The 27,021-nt window shown below is 45.3% G+C and overlaps 3 protein-coding genes across 8 annotated transcripts in view; 2 read left to right on the forward strand and 1 right to left on the reverse strand.

The window, feature by feature from the left end:
• Positions 1 to 27,021, reverse strand: part of LOC135895998 (polyunsaturated fatty acid 5-lipoxygenase-like) — a 443,319-nt gene that overhangs the window by 152,923 nt on the left and 263,375 nt on the right. The window lies entirely within an intron of this gene.
• The window catches only part of nwk (nervous wreck), a 179,391-nt gene that overhangs the window by 41,556 nt on the left and 110,814 nt on the right, over positions 1 to 27,021 (forward strand). For all 6 annotated transcript variants that reach the window (XM_065424270.2, XM_065424274.2, XM_065424272.2 and 3 more), the window contains exons 9-12: positions 74 to 196; positions 3,175 to 3,270; positions 16,468 to 16,620; positions 20,805 to 20,885. In XM_065424270.2, coding sequence (XP_065280342.2) covers positions 74 to 196; positions 3,175 to 3,270; positions 16,468 to 16,620; positions 20,805 to 20,885 — 453 coding nt within the window. The remainder of the gene's footprint in view (positions 1 to 73; positions 197 to 3,174; positions 3,271 to 16,467; positions 16,621 to 20,804; positions 20,886 to 27,021) is intronic.
• Positions 7,461 to 16,190, forward strand: LOC139057068 (uncharacterized). Its single transcript, XM_070534859.1, has 2 exons — positions 7,461 to 9,050; positions 16,185 to 16,190. The coding sequence occupies exons 1-2, from the start codon at positions 7,545 to 7,547 to the stop codon at positions 16,188 to 16,190; spliced, it is 1,512 nt and encodes a 503-aa protein (XP_070390960.1). The 5' UTR covers positions 7,461 to 7,544.

Below are 27,021 nucleotides of genomic sequence, written 5' to 3' on the forward strand. Positions count from 1 at the left end.
TGGAACACTGTCATCCTTAAACAGGGTATTCCCTACAGCTCATTTTTTCTGTTTTTGCCTCTTTGCGGCCCAGTCGCTAGACTGTGATGTCTCGGAGAAAGTCAAAGACTACATCCAACTCATGAGTCGGACCGAGCTGCTCACCGTCGCGGCTTGCAACTCGTCATTCTCCAGGATTCTAGAAGACGCCAGTCACGTGAGTGCTTGCACTGCCACCCGCACGTAGAGCACGTCTCGTTCCAACCTGTTAAAAGGTGATTGTAATAATAGAAAAAAAAATCGCGGCCTTGATGATCAACATTGGATACTATCCAATTCTGTATTATTATTAATATTACTGTGCAGTTATACTTCGCCTAAGGTAATGCATTTGCGAAATGTTGTGGCGATGATAATTTTTCGGGACCTAAGGGCCATTTGAATTTCGCCAACGGACGCGAAACCAGATTGAAGGAAAACGTTGCCAGAATTGAGCGTTGCGCAGTGTTTCAAGACTTGCATTTTGTAATTACCGGACATTGTTCTTTCTCAAAAATGATGTCGAAGAAGAAGAAAATAAACTTTATTAAAAAGATTGATCCGGCAGTTTTGGTTGTGGTGGCCTCAGGTGGCGGCTCGAAGTCCTTGGACTTGGGCGGTAGCTTAGGCTTGTCGGACGGCGGAGAGCTGTTGGTCTTCCAATTCCGAACTTTTGAAAGCCGCCTCCCAGCGGCGGCGACGCCGATGGAGAAGGTCCCCGGCGGCCCCCGCAGTTGGAGGTGGGTCGGGAAAGAGCGAGTCCGAGGCTTCCTGTGCTCTGGTAACGGCCACAGTTATGGACGCGTCGCGAACGGAGGCAGTTTCGGTACCCTCGTTGCCGACACGATCCCAGAGCATGTGTCGCAGCGTTGCTCTGTCCGCACGAGTTACACGCATCGGTCGGGTGTAAGCGGGAGTAGCAGTGGTGCAAGACGGCCTTGCTAGGGTAGGTGTGTGTTTGGCGTGAACGTAAGGTTACGGCCTCGTTCCTGTTTAACTTATCGCCGAACAATATTTTTTTTTACTTCATTTAACACCAAATTATAAATGGCAAAGTTACAGCGTATTCGAGACATTATTCCCGAAAAGAGTCGGGAAAGAAAAACTGAGACTTCTTTAATACAGGTTTCCCTAAGGTGTACTATCGGTACAAATTTTATTTGCACCTGGATATTGCACACGGGCTCTAAAAGCAAAGCTGAACTTTAAGAAAAAGATTGTGTGCGTGTGCTGGAGGGGCGGAAGGAGGAGGGGAGGCATTTCAGTCCGTGTTTAGACGTTAGTAACACACTGCTCAAGGTGGTCCACGAAAAAGGCTGAGAAAAGCTGATATCGCAAAGAAAGAATATAAATCTCAGTACAGCCATTTTATTAAAAGTGATGTTTGTTTAATGTAAACAAGTTGTATAATTTCTAAACTTGAGCGCCACCATTGGATTATTTGGGTTGGCAGTTCGACTTCTAATCACGTGTTCGAATGAAATACAAGACAGGGTGACGCACACGGCGTTGAACTGTGGAAGCAGCTGTTCAGCTCCCAGTTCGGGTTTCCGATTGAAAACTCGGCGTACGCTTCATATGTGCAAGCTATTGCCACGTCCGATTATAAACCGTGCTTTATTCTTCAAAAGTACGTTATCGCATCCGAAAAGTGCGCTATATCAAGGTACAAAAAATATTTTACCCGATATTACACTTTAGGGACACTTCTACAAAAGGAGTTTCAGCTTTTCTTATTCGTCTACTTCTTTTCTGAATAATTTCTCAAATCTGCTCTAACTTGGCCATTTATAACTTCCTGTTAGACAGCACAAACGATGAAAAAGTGTTGCTTGACATCATTTTTTAGTGAAAGCACAATGTTCATTTATTACAAAAAAGAAGGGGTAGAAACAATGTCCAATACACTCGACTTCTGGCGACGTTCCTTTCAGGCCTGGTTCCCACCGTTAGGTGAAATTCAAATGGCCATCACGTGTCCAAAAAAATTATCCTCGCCTAATATATTTTGAGAAGGTATTTTCTAAAATATAACAAAAACTATGTCTTTATTTTTGCTTTTTTTGTTTTTTTAATCGGAGAGGATTGAGCTTCAGGCTGGTTCATTTGACATGGAATGACCTGTATACCCTGTCGGTGAGCCAAACGAGAACAAGGCAAGCACGAGAGCCAGCGTTTCGACAAGGGCACTTATCATCTTCAAGGCGACATATGCTTTTCTCAGCTGAGGAAAGCATGATAATAATATCTAACTGCCAAGTAGCTGGACTGAACCAAGGTAATACTGCTTGCCGTCGCGCGGCGATAGATTATTTCTTGCATTCCGCCGAATTACATCATTAGTGTAATTAATTATTCATGTTGTCAAATATTATAATTAGACGAAAAGTGCCAATGAGAAAATTGTAAAGCAACATGAAAAACTCGCGATGCATCTGTCTGTCGCTCAATGCGTGCTACATAAAAGCGTTTTTTTTTTTCGAGTGTGAAAGAAGCCCACGAATACACGCAATATTTCAGCGTGACTGGCAGCTCGAGGCACTTTGCGTGTATTCGCGGACTCCCTCTCATGCTTGCAAAAACACTTTTATGTATCACGTATTGAGAAACAGAACGCTATATCGGGAGTTTTTCATGTGGCTCTACAAGTTTCTCATTGATACTTTTCATCTTACTATTATATTTGAGAAGTTGATTACGTAATTAGGACTAATTATGCAACTAGGCAGAATGCAAAAATTAATCTGAGTATCTCCAAGTGGCACGAAACAACATTACCTTGGTTCTGTCCAGCTACGTGGCATTTGTGTATTTTTCAAGTTAGTTTGCCTCAAGTTAGGTGGGACACTATATATATATATATATATATATATATATATATATATATATATATATATATATATATATATATATATATATATATATATATATATATATATATATATATATAATGCAGGCTCAGATCATAATACACACGGCCACTTTGTGAGCGATGATTTTTGGCAATGTTTCATTGTGTGCCCGCTGCGTGCAGTTATTGGAGAATCCCGAAATCTTTCCAACAAGAGCGCCGTTTCAATTTGGGATTTCTCACAATGCGTGAAATTAGTCAAGCTGTATCGGTATGGCTGACGCACTTCTTTCAATGTCTTGCAGATTACACGGCAGTACACCGTGGAGTGCTTTCTGCAGGAGAACCAAGTTCTGGGAAAACCCATTAAGTACGAGTTTGACCCGTGCGACAACGACCAGGTGCGGAATTTATTGGCTTTAATTGTGTTTTTTCGCGCCATTTGTGCATCGGAAGTTATTTTTGACGAGGTCGCTAAGTCTGTGCACCTTCGATAGAAGTCGCCTAAGTTTCCTTGGCAAGTGTGGATCACGGACCGTTTGTTTAAAAGTTTTCCAGGGCTTTAATTTTGAAGCGTGACAGTAAGGTTCAGCACAGTAGAATTTGTCGTCTTTTTTATGTGTGTGTGTGCATGCGTATTCCATAGTCAACATTGTTTAAAATATCAGAACTGAAAATCTCCTTTACAGCTATAATCTGCCGCTTCCAGTTAGGGAGGTATTCCTTTTTGTACGTCCACTTTCGTAACACAATAAAGCAAGGAATCGTGCGAAGTGAAGAACGCAGCAGGCCGAACTTACAACACGCTTTTTATTAAATATTCTGTTTTCGTTCAAATGATTATCAGTTCTCTAGAATAGCAATGTCAAAAACAGTTTTATCGGAATCTTATTGCTTCGTGGTGGCGTGTACCTTATTCAGAAGTAGAATTTATGTGTATGTGCGCGCGCGCGTTCGTGCGTGCGTGCGTGCCTGCGTGTGTGTGTGTACGTGCGTGCGTGCGTGCGTGCGTGCATGCGTGCGTGCGTGCGTGTGTGTGTGTGTGCGCGCGCGCGCGTGTGTGTGTGTGTGTGTGTGTGTGTGTGTATGCGCGTGCGCATGTGTGCGTGTGCGTGCGTGCGTGCGTGCGTGCGTGCGGTGTATGCGCGTGCGCATGCGTGTGTCCCAGGGTGTCTACCGAGCGGGAAAACCAGGAATTCTCAGGGAATTTGAATCGTCTGGAAATACTCGGGGAAAACTCAGGGAATGTATGCTTCTATCAGGGAAAATTCGCTGAAATTTTACTAAAGGGAACGAAAGTCACGGTAATGCTGACTGGAGTAACAGAGAAGGACCGTAACGAATCGTATTTGACGCTTGCCGTCTCTTGGAGGAGTTGCCAGTGCGCACACAGACAACGACCGATTTTCCGGACGCCCGATCATTCGCACTGCTTCGCGGTGCCACCACGTGCGCCATAGAGTCAATGTATGAGAACGTCTGAAATTTCGGAGGCAAGAAGCCTTCGCCGTCCGATTTGCCGTACTTTTTGCTGTGACCGCAGGTCCCAAACGGCATTAATCAAAGCCACCACCCCCGCCGCCGTTTCGATTACCTCGCCGTCTCGAAACGGGTCCCTCGCACGCAGATCCGCTGGCAGCCGTCGCCCCCGCCGCGGCAAACGCTAGGCCTAGCTGCTTCGACGTTCACTATTGAGCTTCTTGCCGTTCGGCGCCGTGTTTTTCATTGAAAGAATTCGCCGTTGTCAGCAATGGCACCGACTCCACCTCTGTGGTCGTCGCGATTGGCTTCGATGTTAGGAAAGCAAAACGCGTTGCATAATGCCGGTTTCCGAAAGTCACCTTTGCCTCATTACAGTACTGTTCAACGGTGAAGGATACGGAAAGGTATTGCGGTGAAGCATAACAAGTGTGGGAAGGGGCAATTGTCACGGGACGCAGTATGTATTCCTTAATTATATACGCGTGCACCCGCCATCTTCTGTCACATTACCAGCACCGATATGCCTAATAAGTGTACTGGCAGGCCTCTTCGGATGTTCTTGTGGCAATTTGAGCCCTTAGTGGCAGTAAAAGACATGCATTCATTTTTTCGAACTGCCCGATTTTTCGGACGTTTTCGCTGTCCCTAGGGAGTCCGAAAAATCGGACGTTGACTATACAACTGCCCAAGAGGATGCTTCAAATGGTCTGTGGGGCAAATGCACGGCGGAACGTGGTTGAGGGCAAAAAGTACCGTCGCATTGAAGAATGGTAGGCAAAGGAACTGTGCCGCCTCTTCCTTGAAGGAGCTTGAGTTCCAAAAGGAAAGTGTTGGCTGACGCCGAGATGCATGTGACCCTCATCCAAACCAAAATAGACTCTTTAAATCCGGGAAATGCAACACTGAGGTGTTGTGTGCGGGCTGAATGTCGGGACAGTTGAGGTTGACTTACCAGCTTTTGTGAGAGAATCTCGCTTGTGACAAAGTTCCGGCATCATACAAATGAGATATCAGTTGATAGAAATAGCTCATATCCCTTTCAGTCACAGCGTCCACATTTGGGGACGCAACCTATCTTTGCCATTTCTGCACAGTGGTACCAAGCATTGGAGCACAAACGTTAAGCTTAGGGTAAATTGAACATTCTGATAATCTAAATTGCTTTCATTTCACTTCTGAGGGATATGTATCGTTACAGAGTACCGGTGAAGGCATTACCGTGTTTTACGTGACGTTTGCCATGGGGCATGTCGGTAGCAACTTCGGGATATCTTTCTTTCTTTCTTTCTTTCTTCAAATGTTCGAGGCTAATGAATAACTTGTGCATGTAATTCGAGCGGGGGAATTAATGGTTTTTATGAAGAAACGTAGCATGACTGGCGTTACAATATTCAAATATTTAGTCACTCTAATTATGATGCATCATAATATAATGCTCAAATGGTCATTACACCGTGTTGATGTACTTTCAGTGGTGTCCCAAGCACCATCTATGTTTCACGCACGTACCGACAGTCGATCATAATTCGTGACTGAAGGGGATATTCGAATATATATGTTTCTCTAAGCATCTCCTTTTTATTCGTATTTGAAGATGTTCGACTCGATTTGCAAGTTTTACCATTTTTTTCAATATATTTTATTCCATGTGCATTTTACTAACCCCTCTCTTCTGATTTCTTCTTGAATAAAATAAATGCTACTCCTTACTATTCAAAATGGATTAGGTCGTGTAAGGTCGCTCTGATTGTTCGGCTTCTTAAGTCTCACGAATCGGCCTCGTGCTTTGTGTATAGAGAGGGGGTTCACTTCCCCCCATGTCAGCGGGGCGACAGTTGCTGTGTTATGCGGGGTCACAGGCAACGCGCGGGGTTTGGTGACGCATCGCGGCAGGTGCCAGGCGGGCGTGTGCCGATTGCTGGAAGTCAGTATTGTGCGCACGATGTTCGCAGTCCGCCGACGGGTCACACAGACCAGCCTTAAAACGAACCGCTGTACAAAAGGTATTGTGAGCCTGGCGCCCGAGTCCCTGACTAATTGGAGGCGCCGCCGAGGTTAAGAAGGACTTAGCAACTCTGACTCCGTGCTGCATGCAGTGAGCATGGACCTAATCCTCTACGCCTCCGGAAGGTAATCGCCAGCATTGTTGTTGGGTGCGACTGCCTGCGTGGTGTCTAAGACCAGCTTACCGTGCACGCTGTAGGAATGCGGTGCGCACGTAAAGAGTGCATTCGCACGACGGCGTCTTGGAAACACGCACTCAAAGAACTTTGTCTTGTAGACAATAAATTTGAAGGACAAGGAGGGTCATCCGTCTCCCAGACGGCCAAACTTTGAGTACAGCGGCACTTCGTGGTGCCGGTGCCCCTGCTTCCGAGACAGGTGCAGCCTAGACGCCGTTGGCATTTGAAACGGTCTAGCGATAACTTGTTCGGGCCTGGCGTGTTTTGCTGAGCCGGTCACTCACTACGGAGAAATGAGAGGGCAACGGAGTTTTGGCGAAGAAGGAAAAGAGCTTTGTTTTCCAATATGTTTATTTTTAAGAGTAAGCCCATCCCTGTGGGTGGTGGCTTAACAAACGGTTGACTCTGATTGGCAACTGAACCTGTGGGACGGGCCAACGGCCCTACCGCCTTTTTTTCTTTGTATATTTGGGCTATAAAAATCGGGACGACATGCTGTCCCTCAGACTTGGCTGAGATCAGGATTGCTGATAGACCAGTGAGCCTCCGTACTATGTACGTTAAAACGAGTCTGGGCTCTAACAGTCATTGAGACAGTCGAAGAGTGAGACCTTGTTTCTCAGTTGTTCACTTTTGTAATGTATTTGTTTTACCTGCCATGTATATAGAAAAGTTCACGTATAAATATTTCTTGTACATCTGAGCTCATCGTTTCCTGCCTGCGTTTGATCAACCACTGCCGATCATCGTCCGAGAAGCTTCAAGTTCCAACGGTGAAGCGAGGACGGAGAACGAACCAAACTTTACTGGCGCAGCCGACAGGATCGGGAAGCCCCACAACGAGCAACGAGCAGCGAGCCAGGCGCAAGGAATCAGAGGGCCACCAGCGAATTCCGCAAGGGTTGCAATTCATCTGGACAAGGACGTCAGGCGGCGCCCCCAGCAGCAACGGGTGAGCGGGATTCCTTGCGTTTTGTCTAGGTTGGCATGGCTGTTGTTCAGTGGGGTTAATGGTGTTCACGCGCAGAACAGCGAATGCGAGTGAGGCTAACGTAAACATTGATACGGCATCTGAACAAAGAGAGGGTCAGAGACGGCAGGAACTACAACGCATCGGAGAGACCGAGTCTGAGACGTCGGATACTGAAATGGATAGTGAGACGCAAGGAGCTTCGCAGGCTCCGAGCACGACAGATCCAGAGGCCATGGCGGTGAGACGCCTGGAGCTGGAGCTGGAAAAGGTGCGCCTACAGCTAGAGTGCGAGCGCATTGCTCTACGGAGAGTGGAGCTCGAGCAGTCGAGCAGGCCGCCTTCGGAGTCGGAAGGAAGCGATCGGCGCGGTGCCATCACGGATGGAATAGCACAATGTGCTAAAGTGCTTAAGGCATACCGGTTGCCGTGTGACGCTGACGTTCCGATATGGTTTGATGAGGTCGAAAAGTTGTTTACATCTTTTCAAGTACCGGCACATAGCCGGGTACATTTGATCATGCCTGCGCTGGCCGAGCGGGTCCGTTATCTGTTGCGTGGCCTTAATGACGAGGAATGTACAGATTATGAGACTGTAAAGAAGGCAGTATTGGATGAACTTAAGCTCACGCCAGCTAAATACTTGGAGAGGTTTGAGAAGGCATCTAAACGAAAGGAGGAAACTTGGGCTCAGTTCGCGTCCCGCGCTAGAACCTATTTGGCCTATTACCTTCAGTCTCGCACTGCAAACACCAAAGAAGCTATGACGGAGCTTATGGTCGCTGACCGTATGAAAGCTAGTCTAAGCTCAGAAGCCCTAGAATATGTTCTTTTGCGGGAAGGCGAAGATTGGTTTAAGCCAGTGGAGGTGGCAAAAGTACTCGAGACTTTCGAGCAAGCTAAAGGGAAAGGACGAGCAACTAAGCCAGCCGCAACAGCCTCATTGCCGCAGCGCGCAAAACTAGCTGGCCCGCAGAGGACAAATTTAAGATGCCACGTGTGTCATATACAGGGTCACCTAGCCAGAGACTGCCCAAAAGCTTCAGATAAAGAACCGCAGGGGAAGCCACCGACTGTGCAAAAACAAAGGGTACAGAAGGTTGCTGTTGTAAGTGAAGAACCTCCACCAGAGCAAGAAAGGGTGCTAAGCGCTAGAGTACATGTCGTAGCTCAAAATGCTAGCTCGGGGAGGTCGAAGCTGGACCTAATCCCTATCATGTGCGGGGATATAGCAACGGAAGCTGTGTTGGACACAGGTAGTGAGATAACGGTAGTCCGTAAAAGTATGTTGCCCATCGATTTACAGGAGCCATCACGAACAGTAAGACTTGAGTCGGCATTCGGAAACACCATTCGAGCTAAGCTAGCTACGCTGCCCGTAGGCATGCATCGCCCGGGGGCTGTGATACAACCGCAGAGGATCGATCTGGTGTGCGCGGTTACCGACGAACTTGCAAACGGGGTTGACTGCCTGCTGTCAAAGGAAGATTGGGAACTACTACACGCGCAGGAAAAAGAGGAGTTTGGAGAGGAAAATATTCCGCGGGTAGGGGTCCGATCAGTCGAAATGGTCGATAACACTGAGCCGGACTGCGGTCTAAGTTTCGAAGAAACGACAGAGCAAATGCCTAAGTTGCAAGAGAATAGTTTCATACAAGATGTCACTGGGGTGCCCAGTCAGCGGGAGCTAGAACTAGCCGAGAGTGTAGCTGAGTTGACAGGCACCGAGTGCCAGAGCAAACATGCTCTAGTTTACAATAGGAGGGCACGGACTAAAGAATTTAATGTCGGGGACCAAGTACTCCTCTTTGACACAGGTTGGGCAACCAAGATAGCTGCCATAGAAGGTCTTGTGCCACCTCACACAAAGAAAGAGTTGCGAAGTCTGTTGGGGCTTTGTGGGCATTATCGGGACTATGTCTCAAACTACGCCGACGTGGCGAGCCCGCTTACAGCTTTGACAAGGCGAGGGGTTCCTAATTCAATTCCATGGTCGGAAGAAGCGCAGTGCGCGTTCGAAAGTCTGAAATTAGCTCTCTGTCAGGCTGTCGCCATGAACACGCCTGAACCTCATCAGCCGTACCGGCTATTCACTGATGGGTCGGCGACGGCGGCCGGTGCCTGTGTAGCTCAAATGTCAGCGGACGGAGAAGAAAAGCCGATCGCTTTTGCTAGCCACCGCTTTAACCCGACACAGGCGCGCTGGTCGACTATAGAGAGAGAAGCCTTTGCCATTATTTAGGCACTCAAGAAATTTGACTACTGGCTTTTCGGAGCAGTGGTGAATGTTGTCTCTGATCATAACCCACTGTCATATTTGACAACCAGCACCCCGCAGGGGGCCAAGTTAGCAAGATGGGCGCTTTCACTACAGCGCTACAATGTAACGGTGCGTCACCGGAAAGGAACATGTAACGCCAATGCTGATGCATTGTCAAGGCTCTCGAATCGTTCATGGGAGCCAATCGAGTAAAGAGCAGAAACGAAAGGATAGACAGAAACAGCCATGCCAGCTGGGACAGGCGTGAATGTTCCCGTTCACCCGAAGGATGTGTGCGTGGGACAGTTCAGCCTTGGTGGAACTTTCTGTGGCTGTTGTCGTCTATGTGTGTGAGGGTTATAAGACTATGGACATACTATGTATATAACCTGCATATGTTACTTTACTGCTGTTGTGCCGTGCAGTGCGTTGGAGTGTTCCTGTACATACATGAGTGTTTCTTTTGCATGCTCACTGTCATGAATGTGTTGAGCTTTCGCCTTTTTTTTTTTGTCTCTGAGAGAAAATTGTTTTTTTTCTGTGGTCCTTTCAGTTAATTTCCCTGTTCCTTACGGACTCCGCAGCACCCGTGTTGGGCAGCGTATGTCGATTTTCTTTGACGACGGAACCTTCAGAGCCTAAATCTTATGATACAGCGCCCTTTGGCTCTTGTAGTATAGCTGGGAACATCGTAAGCCCAGTATACTCTTTAGGAGGGACGTGTAAGGTCGCTCTGATTGTTCGGCTTCTTAAGTCTCACAAATCGGCCTCGTGCTTTGTGTATAGAGAGGGGGTTCACTTCCCCCCATGTCAGCGGGGCGACAGTTGCTGTGTTATGCGGGGTCACAGGCAACGCGCGGGGTTTGGTGACGCATCGCGGCAGGTGCCAGGCGGGCGTGTGCCGATTGCTGGAAGTCAGTATTGTGCGCACGATGTTCGCAGTCCGCCGACGGGTCACACAGACCAGCCTTAAAACGAACCGCTGTACAAAAGGTATTGTGAGCCTGGCGCCCGAGTCCCTGACTAATTGGAGGCGCCGCCGAGGTTAAGAAGGACTTAGCAACTCTGACTCCGTGCTGCATGCAGTGAGCATGGACCTAATCCTCTACGCCTCCGGAAGGTAATCGCCAGCATTGTTGTTGGGTGCGACTGCCTGCGTGGTGTCTAAGACCAGCTTACCGTACACGCTGTAGGAATGCGGTGCGCACGTAAAGAGTGCATTCGCACGACGGCGTCTTGGAAACACGCACTCAAAGAACTTTGTCTTGTAGACAATAAATTTGAAGGACAAGGAGGGTCATCCGTCTCCCAGACGGCCAAACTTTGAGTACAGCGGCACTTCGTGGTGCCGGTGCCCCTGCTTCCGAGACAGGTGCAGCCTAGACGCCGTTGGCATTTGAAACGGTCTAGCGATAACTTGTTCGGGCCTGGCGTGTTTTGCTGAGCCGGTCACTCACTACGGAGAAATGAGAGGGCAACGGAGTTTTGGCGAAGAAGGAAAAGAGCTTTGTTTTCCAATATGTTTATTTTTAAGAGTAAGCCCATCCCTGTGGGTGGTGGCTTAACAAACGGTTGACTCTGATTGGCAACTGAACCTGTGGGACGGGCCAACGGCCCTACCGCCTTTTTTTCTTTGTATATTTGGGCTATAAAAATCGGGACGACATGCTGTCCCTCAGACTTGGCTGAGATCAGGATTGCTGATAGACCAGTGAGCCTCCGTACTATGTACGTTAAAACGAGTCTGGGCTCTAACAGTCATTGAGACAGTCGAAGAGTGAGACCTTGTTTCTCAGTTGTTCACTTTTGTAATGTATTTGTTTTACCTGCCATGTATATAGAAAAGTTCACGTATAAATATTTCTTGTACATCTGAGCTCATCGTTTCCTGCCTGCGTTTGATCAACCACTGCCGATCATCGTCCGAGAAGCTTCAAGTTCCAACGGTGAAGCGAGGACGGAGAACGAACCAAACTTTACTGGTCGGTTTCTTTTTTATTTTTTAGCATGCTTACTAGAAAGTGACAGCATCGGGCGACGTGGTGTCGGGCGGTCGGAACATAAAACAAAGTTCTGTTTCACTAAGGAAATTTTGAAAATGCACTCAGGAAAAATCTGGAAAACTGAGAATTTTGAAATCTCAACTTGGTAGACACCTTGGTGTCCATGTGTCCATGTGTCTATGTCTGCGGGTGTGCGGGTGTGTGTTTGTGTGCGCCCGTGTGTGTGCGTTGCTTGTGTGCGTGTGCCCGGTGTGTGTGTGTGTGTGTGTGCCTGTGTATGTGTAAGTGCGTGTGTGACTGTGTGTGTGTTTGTATGTGCGCGTTGCTTGTGTGCGTGTGCCCGGTGTGTGTGTGTGTGTGCCTGTGTATGTGTAAGTGCGTGTGTGACTGTGTGTGTGTTTGTATGTGCGCGTTGCTTTTGTGCGTGTGCCCGGTGTGTGTGTGTGCCTGTGTATGTGTAAGTGCGTGTGTGCCTGTGTATGTGTAAGTGCGTGTGTGACTGTGTGTGCGTGTGTGTGTGTGTGTGTGTGTGTGTGTGTGTGTGACAGAGAGAGAGAGAGAGAGTGCGTGCGTGTGTTGTGGCTATATTAGTGATGCAAAATTATTGCGTTCATGCCAGTAGACTCAAAGTTTTTGCAAGCAGATGCTTTTAAGTGCGCATATTTTGTTTTATTTATAACATACTGCAGACCATACATTGGTCTTGCAGGAAGAGCACTCAGGCATACAAGGCAAATTAGAAACAATGCAAGCACCAAAAGAAAAACGGAAATACAGAAATATACATCCTATAGAATAAATACAAATAAGTATGCATTACAAAGATCATATGAGTAACGAACTTCACTAGGAACGTTTCAATACATCGCGGGTCGGGAGTTCGACTCAGACACTGTTCTGGGCAAAAAAGAAAATTTGTGTGCATTCCTCTTGTGAAATGAGGGGTTGATGCATATGTGCGATCATGACGTGTACGCCTTGTGGACAAAGGGATCACGTATACCGAGTGGTCTAAGGATAATTCACGATTAATTAGTTGCTGAAGGAAATTCAGGCGAAGTATCTGCCTCTGTGTCTCGAGGAGGGGAATGTCGTTTGCCCCCATTAGCTTGTGTGGGGGAATCGGTGCGGTTAAACTTAGAATAAATAAAACGAACAGCCTTTCTCTGAATTCTCTCCATGATTTTAATGTTATGTTTAGTGTACGAATCCCATGTAATGCAAGCGTACTCTAGTTTAGGTCTGATGAAAGTCAAATAACTTAATAGTTTGATGCTGGCAGGTGAATTTCTCAGTTTGTGCTCTAAGAAGCAAAGTTTACGGAATGCAGAAGAACAAATATTACTAATCTGTAAATTTCAGGAAAGGTTATTAGAAAATGTTACGCCTAGGTATTTATAATTGTCAACTTTTTCTAACGGTGAAACGGCCAATGTGCATTCATATTTTAAAGGACTTTTCTTGCTAGTAAAACGAAGGCAGATTGTTTTGTGTTTGTTCAAGGCCATGCTCGACCTATCATACCGTTCTTCTATATTCTGTAAGCTTTGATTAAGTTCGATCTGGTCATGTACTGAAGATATTTCCCGAAATAAGACGCAGTCGTCCGCAAACAATCTAATTTGTGTACCTGGTGTAATTACGGTGACAATGTCATTTATGTAGAGTAGAAACCGTAATGGCCCCAGAACGCCACGCTGGGGTACACCGGATGTTACGAGAAGAAGGCTGGAATTTTTACCTTCAATTGAGACAAACTGCACGCGATTTGAAAGACAAACAGCTGTCCAAGAAACTATAACGTTAGGAATATTATTATCTTTAAGTTCTTGAATCAGTTTATAATGAACTACTCTGTCGAATGTCTTACTAAAATATAAAAAAGAGCGTCAATTTGACCGTTACTGTCTAGGGTTTCTGCGAATGTATGAATTACAGTTAACAGTTATGTCGTAGATAAATAGCCTTTTCTAAAGCTATGCTGGCAATCTGTTAATATAGAATTTATTTATAAAACTATGGTGATATGGTTGGCGATGATATGCCCAATTAGTTTGCAGCATGACGGAGTCAATCATATTGGGGGATAATTTTCAAGCGACAAGGGATTGCCCTTTTTTAAAAATTGGCACAACTCGAGCTGTCCTCCAGTCATTTGGCACTGGAGCAGATAACAAAGCAGCTCTAAACAGTATAAAAAGACATCCATTAATAATGTCGGCATAACGCTTAAGAAATACACTTGGGACTTCATATAGGCCGCACGATTTCTTTGTCTTCAAGTTTAAGAGCATTGAAACAATACCATTGTATAAAATGAAGTTCGCTTCATGTGGCTAAAAAACAGCACACTCAGACAAGTTACGCACGTTCGACCCTGAAAAGACACTATGAACGCAGTTGTTAAAATGTTCAGCGATTTCATTCTTGTCTTTCATAGCAGTTTCGCCATCCACCATTTCATTTATAGGCCTCTTATTGTCACTTCAGTACCTCGAAAAAAATGTTTAGTGTGTCTTTTATGAAACCAGGTAGTACTGTACCACCAAAATTTTTTTCAGTGTATACTTTATGAAACCAGGTAGTACTGCTTTAAAGTAGTAATCTTTCCAATTATGAACAGCTGATGCCAATTTGCTTTTTATTGCACTGATAAGTTGTGACGGAGCGCACTTATTTTTGTTTCTTTCTAGTGGGCGCTTTAGTTGCAAAATGTTACGCGTCATCCATGGCGCTTGCTTGCTGACTTTATTTGTTTTCTTAGGCACAAATGTGCTTATACAGTGACGACACATGTTGAAAAACTTTGCCCAGACCGTGAATACGTCGTACCGAACAAATTTTGCTCTAATGAGCTAAGATCTACATCAGAAAAGAATACGTTAGTGTTTTTGGCGTACGTGGCAATGGCAGGGGTTAAAGGAATATTAGTAATGTCAATAATGTGTAAAAGAAAAATAGCAAATGACCCAAAATGCATCACTGTGGGACCGCAAAGCTTATATCACCCAAACCTGACTGAAATTCGTGAAGTTGTGTCTTTTGCATTGTACCTTAAAGGGTAGAATGCAAAGCGCCAATCCACGGATGCCTTACGTCGGTAACCTTTGAAACAGGATTTGGTGTTTGACCGAATGACAGGCTTCTCGGAAATCGAGAAAAATTCCCACTGTAAAAAGTAGCTGTTCAAGGTTACTAAGTATGTTTTCATTTATGTGCAGTAGTGCAGATTCCACTCATTTTCCAGACTGAAAGCCAAACTTCTGTTTAGAGATATTTTTAACTAGTATGAATTGATACATCGCTTGTAAATGACACGTTCTGCGATTTTAGAAAAAAAGCGGCAATACCGATAACGATCGATAATTATTTAGGTAATTTTTACTACGTCCTTCAAATACTACTGCAGCTCGTGCAACTTTCATTCGGTCAGGGAATGTGCCAGTGACCAGCATTCTGTTACAGATATAAATTAATATATCGGAACTATAACAGATAGCTGCTTTGACTGGTAAAACGCTGATTTCATTGTAACCTGGCGAGCACGTGTCTTTCACTGTGTGTACGGTAGATGCTATCTCTTCTTCTGAGGTAGGCACCAAAAACAGAGAGTCATTGTAGGCCGTAGGGATGCATGAAACAGCAGATTTCGAGGCTGGCGCTATCTTGGGGCCAGTAAAGGCAGCGGGAGCCAAATAATGCATAATGAACTGCTTTGCAAGCGTCACGCCAGAGCAGGCTTTCCATTAACGTGTAATTCGGTAGGCATACGTGGTCCTTCTGTTTCTATAATTTTGTCAACAGCTCCCCAAAGCAGTTTAGAATTATTAATTACAGGGGTGATATTATTCTCGCAATATGCATGTTTGCCTTCTTTAGGTCCGGGCTTAATTTATTCCTGTACGTTTTTAAAAACGTCGACTAAATCTGCCTGATTCTTTCTACCCAGGAAACGAGAGAACGTACAGGTCCTTTTTTTTTCTTTAGTGTGTTCGAACAGTGAGGGTGTGAATGGTTAATCAAAGCATCGAACGTGTAATTAGCGCACGGGGCTTTTCTTCGTGCGATAACGTAGTGGCCTGCATAACGCAGTGATTGCCAGTGCCAAAGATGACACAGTAGCCATGAAAATATTTTTGTGGCAAGTTCTTCTCTCGTGGTTTCACAGCAACGGGAAAAGGAGGTCAGTGCAAAGCAGGAGAAAAAAAATAATATTTGGTACATGGGCGCGCGCACGCATACAAGCTTTCACAGTCAGGGTCGCACAACGCATAATGCAGTTGTCTCGAAGAACCAAAATAAAGCTCCGGTAGCTTTTTGCAGGGCTGGCTACGGGTACAAGGACCCTGTGATAATTTGTTCAGTGAATTGTTTCCGTGTAACCGGATTGCGTTTTATCCCTGTGTTCCCCTTCCAGGACTGAACGCTTCCTCCTCTCTCGCGGTATTTGGAAGACCGACGGAGGGTGGTCTCATCGCAGCTGCAAGGATTCAATTGCGCATTCGCGATGATTATGCGAAGAAATTGGCAAGCGGCGCGCGACCTCGCAGTGAACGGTCCACCCAGCCAAATGAAAACTGGCCGGCACATTTCGCCGTGTTGGCTCTCATATGTCCTGCTCTCAAGGGCCTTTTACAGGGCGTTACATAAGGGAGATTAGGGGCATATGGGGACATAAAAGGCATTACGTTCTGACGCAGGTGCGCACCATCTGCACGGAACACCACGCCGACATCTGCCTGAGCAAGGAGGCCAAGAAGTGGGCCTCGGCCTACATGAAGGAGTGCCGCACGCTGCGCGACGCCAACAAGGAGCTCAACAGGCTGCTCGGCCAGATTGCCAAGGGAGAAAAGGTTCGGTGGATTTCCCCTGCAGTAAACAAATAACTACTATGCACGGCTAATGCAGAAGTACTTCAGATACCAAAAACGCTTTTGCTTGCCTGTGAAATTCGTTCTAGAGATTTATATGACAAAGGCGCCGTTCAGGCTCGCATTCAATAATTTTGCAGTCTTCCTACGCTAGTTGCTGAGAATTGTATTGTGTTCTTTGTAATTATCGAGAGCAGGGTAGACACAACACCAATGCAATGATTCAATCTGCTAACACAAACACGTCATAGCATAGCCAGGAAGACCTGCTGGGTCGTCGCGCGATTACCACGCGTTAGTACAGAACTAATTTTGAAGCTTTGTAGAGCCATTTACACTTTCATATTATTTTTATTATTTGAGAAATACTGCCAGCCTTCAGAGAAGGCCGTAGGCAGGAGTGGACAGTACATATGAAAAAAATGATCAAAAATAACAAGACAAGAACGCATTACACAATGCTCGCACTACGCACTGAAAAGTAACGAAAGACCAATAGTTTGCACGTCGCTTGCATACAAACCCGTGCTACAGATATAAAAATTGTACAATGATATATTGACAGAGTGCTTGACAAGGAAAGAAGAAATCAGAATATGGACAATTCAAGCTGCACATGCGCGTTGCTCGATATGACCAACTGCTGTAATGCATCACTTATCGAAGCATTTTGCGGGAGAACCATAGCATATGTCGCGAGATGATAAGTGTTGCTGAAAATTGAAGGCTGATGGAATTATAAAGCACTTAAGATTGACTGCATGGTGGGTTTCTCGACAATGTGTGCACTGAGGCGGTTCCAATCTCGAATAGTTCGAGGAAAAAATGAATTACTGAAGCAATCGGTTCTGCAGGCGAATTCTTTGATCTTTTTCGAGTGATTTCCTCGTGTGGAACGACGAGTCACCTGTTGAATGTACAATTCCTTATTGATACGCAAATTATCATGATATATTAAATACATATATTTCAACCTATCACGATGGCGTCTTAGTTGAAGTGTTTCTAAATTAGCTTTTTCTAGCAGCTGAGTCGGAGATGTGTGCCAGCTATATGAATTATAGACGAATCTTATTGATTTCCTTTGGACACTTTCGAGTTTACTTATATTTAATTCAGTAAATTGGTCCCATAAGACGGAAGCATATTCAAGAATCGGCCTAATAAATTTTTTATATGCCAGTAACTTTATTTCTTCTGTCGACTGACGTAGGGAACGTTTCAGATACCCAAGCTTCTGCATGGCCTTTTTTTGTATGTAGTTGATATGCGTGTTCCACCTGAGATCAGGCGTGATCATGACACCCAAGTATTTATAACTTTCTACTGAGGAAAGACTGCGGCCATTTATTGAATATTGGTAGTGTAGGGGAATCCGTTTTCTTGTTATTGTCATCGATACGGTTTTCTTCTCATTTACCTTCATTTGCCACTTGTTGAGAGAGAGACGTGCGAGTCACAATCCTAGATCTGAGGCGGGCGTGGTGCACGATAAAATATGCCTGATAACCTTGAGCTACGGAGCATATTATCAAACATTCACAATCTTATCAATAAAATTGCTGCCACAGCTGAACGTGACAGCCGTAGAGAAAGGAGAAATAATTTGAGCCATCTGTGAGTACTTACTTCTTACTGTGCCGTCTGTGTGCTGCTTACGCAGTGTCTCCTTAGTACTCTGAAAACGTCTTACACCTTAAGTACTACGAGGACAAACTTATATGGTGGTCTATCATGAAAAACTTATGCGGCCTATTGCGGCTACATGGTTCGCGCGACGCTTACGTACATATCACCGAGTGCATAGGCAGCTAGTGGACAAACCAAGAAGTATGCACTGAAAGACTGATAGACGGCCCTGTCATAGGGGGTGGACTAATTATATTTGTTTCTGCTAAAATAGAGATAAGATAAAATTCGTGGAACTGTCAAAACTGATCAACAAGCCGAAAATAAGTGATATTCGAAACTGTTGTAACATGAGAAAGACTGAAGATGCCTTTAATGTGGACGCAGCCTGAAACCAGTGAAAAGGAAACTTGGCATAGGACAAACCAAGGTGTATGCACTGAAAGATAAGCTGGGTAATATCGTCGGCAATCTCGAAGATATAGTAAAAGAAACGGAAGAATTCTATACTGACCTGTACAATACCCAGAGGAGTCAGGATACCTCCATTAGAAACAGTAATGAACAGGATACAGAAACTCCTCCTATAACTAACGATGAGGTCAGAAAGGCCTTGCGAGACATGAAACGAGGACGAGCGGCAGGAGATGGAATAACAGTCGATTTAATCAAAGATGGAGGAGACATAGTTGTTGGAAAACTGGCGGCTTTCTATACGAAGTGTCTGTCGATTGCAAGGGTCCCAGAAAACTGGAAGAATGCAAACATTATACTAATACACAAAAATGGAGGCGTTAAAGAATTGAAAAATTATAGCCCCATTAGCTTACTCCCAGTATTATACAAAATAATAACGAAAATAATCTCCAATAGAATAATGGCAACACTAGATTTAGTCAACCAAGGCAACAGGCTGGCTTCAGGGAGGGATACTCTATAATGTATCACATCCATGTCATTAATCAGGTTATAGAGAAATCCTCAGAGTACAATAAGCCTGTCTATATGGCTGTCATAGATTACGAAAACACATTTGATTCAGTAGAGATAACAGCAGTCATAGAGACATTACGTAATCAAGGAGTACAGGACGCTTACGTAAATATCTTAGAAAATATGTACAGAGACTCCACAGCTACGTTAATTCTCCACAAGTAGGGAGATACCTATAAGGAAAGAGGTCAGACAAGGAGACACAATCTCTCCAATGCTATTTATTGCGTGCTTGGAAGACATATTTAAGCTATCAAACTGGGAAATCTTAGGAGTGAGGATCAATCGCGAATAGATCAGCTACCTTAGACTTGCAGATGATATTGTCCTGTTCAGCAAAACTGGGGACGAGTTACAACAAATGCTTGAGCACCGTAACAGAGAGAGTGAAAGAGTGGGGTTGAAGATTACTATACAGAAGACAAAGATAATGATCAATAGCCGGGCAAGGGAACAAGAGTACGAGCAAGGAGTACGTTTACCTAGGTCAATTAGTCACAGGGGACCCTGATAAAGAGGAGGAAATTCACAGGCGAATAAAAATGGGTTGGAGCGCATACGGCAGACATTGTGAGATCCTAACTGGAAGCTTACCATTATGATTAAAAAGAAAGGTGTACAATCCATGCATTCTATAGCGGTGCTAACATACGAGGCAGGAACTTGGAGACTTACAAAGAAGGTCAAAAGCAAGTTAAGGACCGAGCAAAGAGTGATGGAACGAAGAATGTTAGGCATAATCTCAAGAGACAGGAAGAGAATGGTATGAATCAGAGAGCAAACGGGGATAGCCGATATTCTAATTAACAGTAAGAAAAAAACAATAGAGCTGGGCAGGACATGTAATGCGTAGGTTAGATAACCGGTGGGCGATTAGGGTTAAAGAATGGGTGCCAAGAGAAGGTAAGCGCAGTCGAGGACCGCCGAGGACTACGTGGGGTGAAATTAACAAATTCGTAGGCACTAGTTGGAATCGGTTGGCGCAGGACAGGGCGATCGTAGGGACAGGCCGTCGTCCTGCAGTGGACATTAAATACTCTGAAGACATATATATATATATATATATATATATATATATATATATATATATATATATATATATATATATATATATATATATATATATATATATATATATATATATATGGCAATTAAGACTAGTTATGTATTTACGCGGAATGTAAAAAAATATTCTGAGTCTGTCCAAGCACCGGCAAATAACATTACTTTGGTTCTGTCCAGCTACGTGGCATTTGCATATTTTTAACTATTGGTGCATGATAATTCAGACTCCCTGTAATATACCTCCTGTAATATACCTCCCCCATCACGTTGATGGAAAAAAATAAAGGTTATTACATATATATATATATATATATATATATATATATATATATATATATATATATATATATATATATATATATATATATATATATAATCTAAGTTCCATATAGGACATCTCTGTGGTGCGCTTCTGACCTAATGAAAACGTGCTTAGTGAACACCTCGTAACACCCGATGTTATAATATTGGCTGTCCAGACCATGGAGGCATCAACCGGTGAACAAGAGGACGTCGAGCAGAAACTCGAAGACATCAGAAACAACATCCGCAAGGCAGAGGTGAGAGCTTTACCGTAATGCGATCTCTCCAAGGCCACCTTTGCACACAAAAAATTATTTTGTGCTTGCTAATGGAAACTGTGCGGGGTTCAACCCGATCCGTCTTTCACGAACGGTGTGCTTTCCGCGTGCTATTTAGCCTACGAACGATGATTTGTTTAGATGTTGTACAGCTGGCCTAAATAGTATACGCTACGTTGCTTCTGGAGTCGATGAAGATGAGCTGCGCTTTGCGTCACGCATCAGTTGAACGCTTTCGTTCACGTCTACGGTAATAGTTTCTGTTAACTATTCACGTGAAATATTTTTTTGTGAATTGTTCTGAAGCGCAAAATATGAAGTTCGCTTATGAAATTAAATGTCTACTGTTTTTACCTTCCGAGTGATGTACAGCGCCGCAGGCAGCTACCACAAAATGAGACATAAGCGTCACAGTGGAGAAATTACGGCTGTGCTGCTCTTGTTTGAAGCATTTAAAAAATAAAGCCTTGGAAATACCACATCGGCAGCAGTGGCGGTGCATTTACACCGAGTTTTGGCGTACTTGCGAATGCATTCCAGTTGCGTCACCGCTTGTGTGCTTTGCTCTGCCTGCTGCACAAGTTTTGTCATTCTGAGGCATAGTTATAGCTTTGGACAAACTATACCGTGACGAGAACCCAGGTTTACGAAGCGTAGTGTTTGTTTTCTTATATATATATATATCTTTTCGCATGTTCTCCTCCGCGCGTTGCAGATTTTATGCGAATTACCATTTCGGCCAAACGTCTACCCTTGTTAGTATGGCATTTTTTTCTAGTTTCTAGTGCAGAATCTGGAGGTTAAAAAGAAAGCTGCACCACAGGAGACACACACAAGCTCTCACGGTTCTGCGCTAAAGTCGAGAGTATACGGACCAACAAGCCCGAAACTCAGCGCTGGCAAAGTATGGCATCTTTCGCAAACGCTTTGCTGGTATACTCTTCGCTGTTTTGGTCTATGGCGCCGATCATGCGAGGTCTTTATGGGCTAGGAAGTTGAACGCGCTAATTAGTCGTGGTGCTTAAGGAAAGGACGGCATTTGTGCATGCTATTAGCACCCAATTTTCCCCTCTAATACAGGTCTCCACCTGCGTCGTCAGACATGTGTAAGACAGCTTATCCACTCAACTGCGCTATCGTGCCGTGAAAGCGACCGTCAAGGGCTGAGTAAGGCATGTTTTGTCCTACTCCTGCCAGATGCCGCTGTATGCACGCTCTGGTTAGGGTACCTCAATAAGGCGGCGTTGACATCGAGGCGGTCTAGCCCTCGTTCCATGAAAGTGGAAGTAATGTCTGTATTTCTTTCTTTTTTTCTTTTGAGGCTGATTAGAATAGCAACGCAGTGACATCTTTAAACACGGTATACCTGTATCACGTAGAAAAACCCATGTCGCGCCTGCTGCGGGTTTCATTTCGGTTATGTTGTGCAGGACATTCCACAAACCTTGCACTCGGCCTACTATATTCACATACTGCAGTCCTATTGGGCTGTTACAGGAGCGGGCGTGAAAAGCAGAACAATGACAAATAATAGAGGCAATACGAACAATACAGACCAAATGAAAATACTGGCTACCTTTTCAATGGTCACTAAAAATAAGTTAAGGGAAGAGAACGAGTAGGACCAGGTAAAGAATCCCGTATTCGATTACACAGGGTATGAAACTGTATTTTAACGTGCCCGTGCTGGCAAAAAAAAAAAAAAAGGCGCGATGCTAGGTGATGGTGATTTCCAGATTTGAAGAAATCTAGCAAGAGGCGTTAATAATGCAATGCAGGAACTTTAGTGATTGCGTGTGTTGGTGATCTGAGAGCGATTGCAAGCCAAGCAAACGAGGATTAATTTATTAAGACTAATTATGTAAATAGGCGGAATGCAAAAAATAATGTATCTCCAAGCAACGGCGACATTACCTTGGTTCTGTCCAGCTACGAGACATTCGCATATCTTTAAATCTTGGTATATGACAGTTGGGACCCACTGTATAAAGTTTATTATATTTTTTTAAAGAGAAGGGGCTAGCCAACTAACAGTTATTTATATGGTATGGATAGCCTATGCCTAGAGGATGAATATCTTGCTCTATGTTCACCTCCCTTCAAATTGCCTTGCGTGCTCTGTTGACCCCGAAAGAAACCTGCAGACTTCAGTGACCTCTCCAGCGGTATTTCATCAACAGTGTATGAAATGCACGCGACTGATAGGTGTCTTAGTATTGCTTCTTTTTCCAATAGGCATTGCTAACGACTCATGAAAAAAAAACTCTTCTAATAATTTATAGCATTTATTAGGAATGGAAACAACGCCACTTGCATGCACAGGTCATAACCTCGTCTCACACTATGTATAATTCACTCGGTAATCGAAATGAGGCTAAGCGGAATTCACTAAAAATCAGAATCAATAGCAGTGATGCTCAGCCGCGCTTATACTCGGACTCACAGATAAAAATACGAAAAAAAAGAAAAACTTGTTACCCCGGCCCAGGCCTGCGAAAGTGGATGTCGAGCGAAGCTCTTAGAAAACACCACTACAACTGCTGAGGGGGTATGCAATGCTTTAGTGCATTAGAGTAATAGTAGTACAGGTAAGTTAGAGTAATGGGAGCAATTGTAATTTTCACAGCACGCCGCCGCTAGTCGTACGGTCGTTTCCTTTTCCCTTTGCCGTTCCTCGTATTCACGCCGCTCCTCTGGAGTCCTAACTATGCGTTGCCTACCCATAGCGGTGCAGCATCAGCAGTGAAATCAGTTGCTAGTCTGGTTCTTTCATATACGAAAGACCAGTGACGTCACCCCCCACATCGCAAGCTGCCGTCGCCACGGCAGCTTGTGCAATAGTAATCTTTACCGGGAAACATATGCGAGGAGCGCTGTCTGCTTGGCATTGTTATCAGGAGCGCTTTGTAATCAACTATGGAGTTGGGATGCTTGTTTTGTGCTTGTTCTTTATTGAAAGGAATGGTGTCCTGTATGTTGTATACGTGATTCCAAAGAATATATGCGCTATTCGCTTCAATTTGCTGACTGCTTGAAGTCTTCCTCACCACTGTTGCGGCTCGGCCCGGTATTGTACGACCTCCGGGATCGGCCCACATTTTTGACCAGGGACGCGGACACGAAAAATGCCTAGCAACGAACGGCTGGCAGCTTCGCTGTAAGAAATAGAGCCTGCAATTTCACCGGATAGGCGATTTCGTATTTGAAACAGTTGCACTTTAAGATACGCCGCGTGACCTTGAAGAATTAAGCTAATTAAAAACATTGCATTTCTTCTTTATCTTTTAAAACTATTTTGCGGGTGCGTCCGCCTCTGTCACCGATGAAATCAACGTGCAAATCGGCCTACAGACGCTTGCCTCGTAAATACGCCATCAATCTCGTGCCCCGCCTCTCTCATGTTCTTTCACCCGTGTACGTGCACCTGGGTGAACATTACGCCGTTAAATATCACGTTTTAATAGACACTCAGGCGCTTTGAAGGGTCGCCGAACTTAATTATCCTCCCAATTCTCCTCCCGAATTTAATCTCCAAGAGCATAGGTTTAGTATAGAGTTAAGATTGTCACATACGAAAGGCGAGGCCAAACTACCTTCCACCTCTCATTGAACTCTCGTAGATTATAGGAAAAGCAGTATCATGTCCAGATAATGCCAATACATTTGTGTTCCGTACCTCGATGGCGTCACTTGGTTCTTACCTTGTTCTCTAGTCTTTTAATTGAGTTTTTATAATGACATGCTCTAATTTTTAAAGATGTTTGAGGACTCGACCTTTAATTAAGTAATCGCTGGTGTTGTGCTGCTTGCCATCGCTGTCGTCTTTACTGTGCTATCTATAGTTGCATCAAGAACCCATTGACAGGCAGTCATTTAGCACCATTAGCGGCACTAAATAGACGCCGTATAATTAAGAACGTGTCCGTGGCCTAATAGTCACAGTATCAGGCTCATGTATATTAGATTGTCCTCTCTTCGAATCCGGCCGTTGGATAATTTTACATAATTTCGACACAAAGCCGAAACAACGAATCCAATAGCAACATTTTCAAGTACTGCACGAAGTAAGGCCCGTAGCTTTAGTGGCAGTGTGAATTGCGGCAAACACAAGCTGTCCGAGTAAACGCTCGTGGCGTGAGGTGCGCAGACGCGCGCGGACAGAAAGAGACTCGGCCACCGCGAGCGGCATCGGTTCGAGCAGGGTCTTGTCGGCGTGTTCGCCCTCGAGTTCCGGCACTGCTCGCGGCGGGCACGATGCGTGCGTCCACCTGAACCGCAGGCTCTTGAAGGCATCGTGCCGCTTGGTCACGGCCCCCCGTCTCCGCCGCGTCTGGGCGCCCCCGGCGTTGAGTCGCGTCGTGCGCCGCCCACGCAGCAGCTCGTTATTTTATGCGAAGCATACTAGCCTCACAACCACGCTCTTCCTTGCTGCGCCGCGCGCGGCCGCGTAGCTACCATATGACGTCATAACAGCTGTAAAGCGGACGCTTAAGCTTCGCCTTCAAGAGTGGAACGCGACAGCGTTCCCGTCGACCCGCCAAGGGGTGTAAGACAATGGGCTACGGCGCAGCGACTACGCGCCCCGCATTGGACACGGTGAGCGTCGAGCAACGCAGCGTTCGGCGCGGCAACGAAATGTGCGCCTGAGCAAACGACGCACGCTTGAGCCTTAGAAACAGCTCGTTTCTAAGGCAACGCCGCATTCACTAGAGGCGCTTTTGTACCTCTTTGAAGCATCGAGTCAGTGGTAACGTCTCCGTCTCACACTCCGGAGACCCTGGTTTGTACCGCTTTGAAGCATCGAGTCAGTGGTAACGTCTCCGTCTCACACTCCGGAGACCCTGGTTCGATTCCCACCCAGCCCATCTTCCAAGTTATTTTTTATTCATGAAGTGCCTGCTGGGATTTATCGCTCACGGCCAACGCCGCAGACGCCAACGCCGACGACACCGGCTTTTCTGCGACACGAGCTCCTTAACGCTGTCGCGTTAAAATAAAGGCTAGTATGCTTCTCATCCTGGGCTTAACCTTAGCTAAGCCACAGCCATTTTTTTCCTGCGTCCAGACCGCGGAGTGGTCTTGGCGCCGCATGCGGGCCATCCTTGCTTCAGTGCGATGAGCTTCTCGGCTGGCGTTCCCGCAATTAACACGGGGACGAGCGTTTGCGCGATGTGAGGGACGCGGTGCTTATACGCTGCAGAAATCCCGCACTGACAGTTACCACCATGGCTACTACGAGTGGGAAAACTATGGCACAAGTTGGCAGGGCCTACATCGGTGGTGCGATTCGTTCCAGCAAGCAAGGCTGTCCAACCTGAGGCCTCAAATGCAGCCGTACCTGTTCATCAGACTGTGCGACTGGAACACGAACACGCCTAGACATGTTGCGCTACCTGCCGTTCAAACTTTTACGCGAAGGGAAAGCGTACAGTTAGTGGGAGTAACGTTCTTCACAAAACGTAATAGAACTAAAGAAATCAGTTTACTTATGTGTAATTATCGATGACGGCACAAGATCATATGAAGTGTTCATATCAATGCTATTGCAATCAAACGCTCCAAGCGTGTCAACGCGCTGGCTTGCTAATGGGAAATGCTCGAGAATATCATATTGCGCCTGCTACGGCATGTGCCCGTGATCTAATGGTTAGAGCTTCGGGCTACCGTGCTAGCGGTCCGCTGTTCGAATTCTGCCTCGAAAATTTTCTTTGTTTATTTATGAAATATACTATACGCATATATAACGATATTCTAAACCTCACGGCGACCAGTGGTCCCAATGGCCCATGGCGGCCCGTGGTAGGAGGCTACAGACATACTCGATACGGAAAAGTGGTGGTAACTCGTTAAGAAAGGCTTTTATTTTAAAAGTAGTTTGAGTGGTGTTCTGACCACGAAAGAAGAGAACATGCAGTTAAGTTAAATGTTAATAGCAGATTTGATGAGAGGGTGGCGCTTTGTTCGTTACTGTATGTCGTTGCTTCTAGCCATTTTGAATTGTCGCGGCCCCGTGTGAAGATGCCCGGTAAGTCTTGTCCTCGAGAGTGGGTCTTGCGTGAAATTCGTGAATAGACATATATGACAATGCCCTTACCCCATGATGACAGCTAGGCAT

This window comes from Dermacentor albipictus, chromosome 3 (assembly GCF_038994185.2).
Source record: "Dermacentor albipictus isolate Rhodes 1998 colony chromosome 3, USDA_Dalb.pri_finalv2, whole genome shotgun sequence".
In the NCBI taxonomy this organism is placed as follows: Eukaryota; Metazoa; Arthropoda; class Arachnida; order Ixodida; family Ixodidae; genus Dermacentor; species Dermacentor albipictus.

Bases quoted from the DNA above. Each gene is read 5' to 3' on its own strand.
- LOC139057068 (XM_070534859.1), top strand. From the start codon at position 7,545: ATGGTGTTCACGCGCAGAACAGCGAATGCGAGTGAGGCTAACGTAAAC.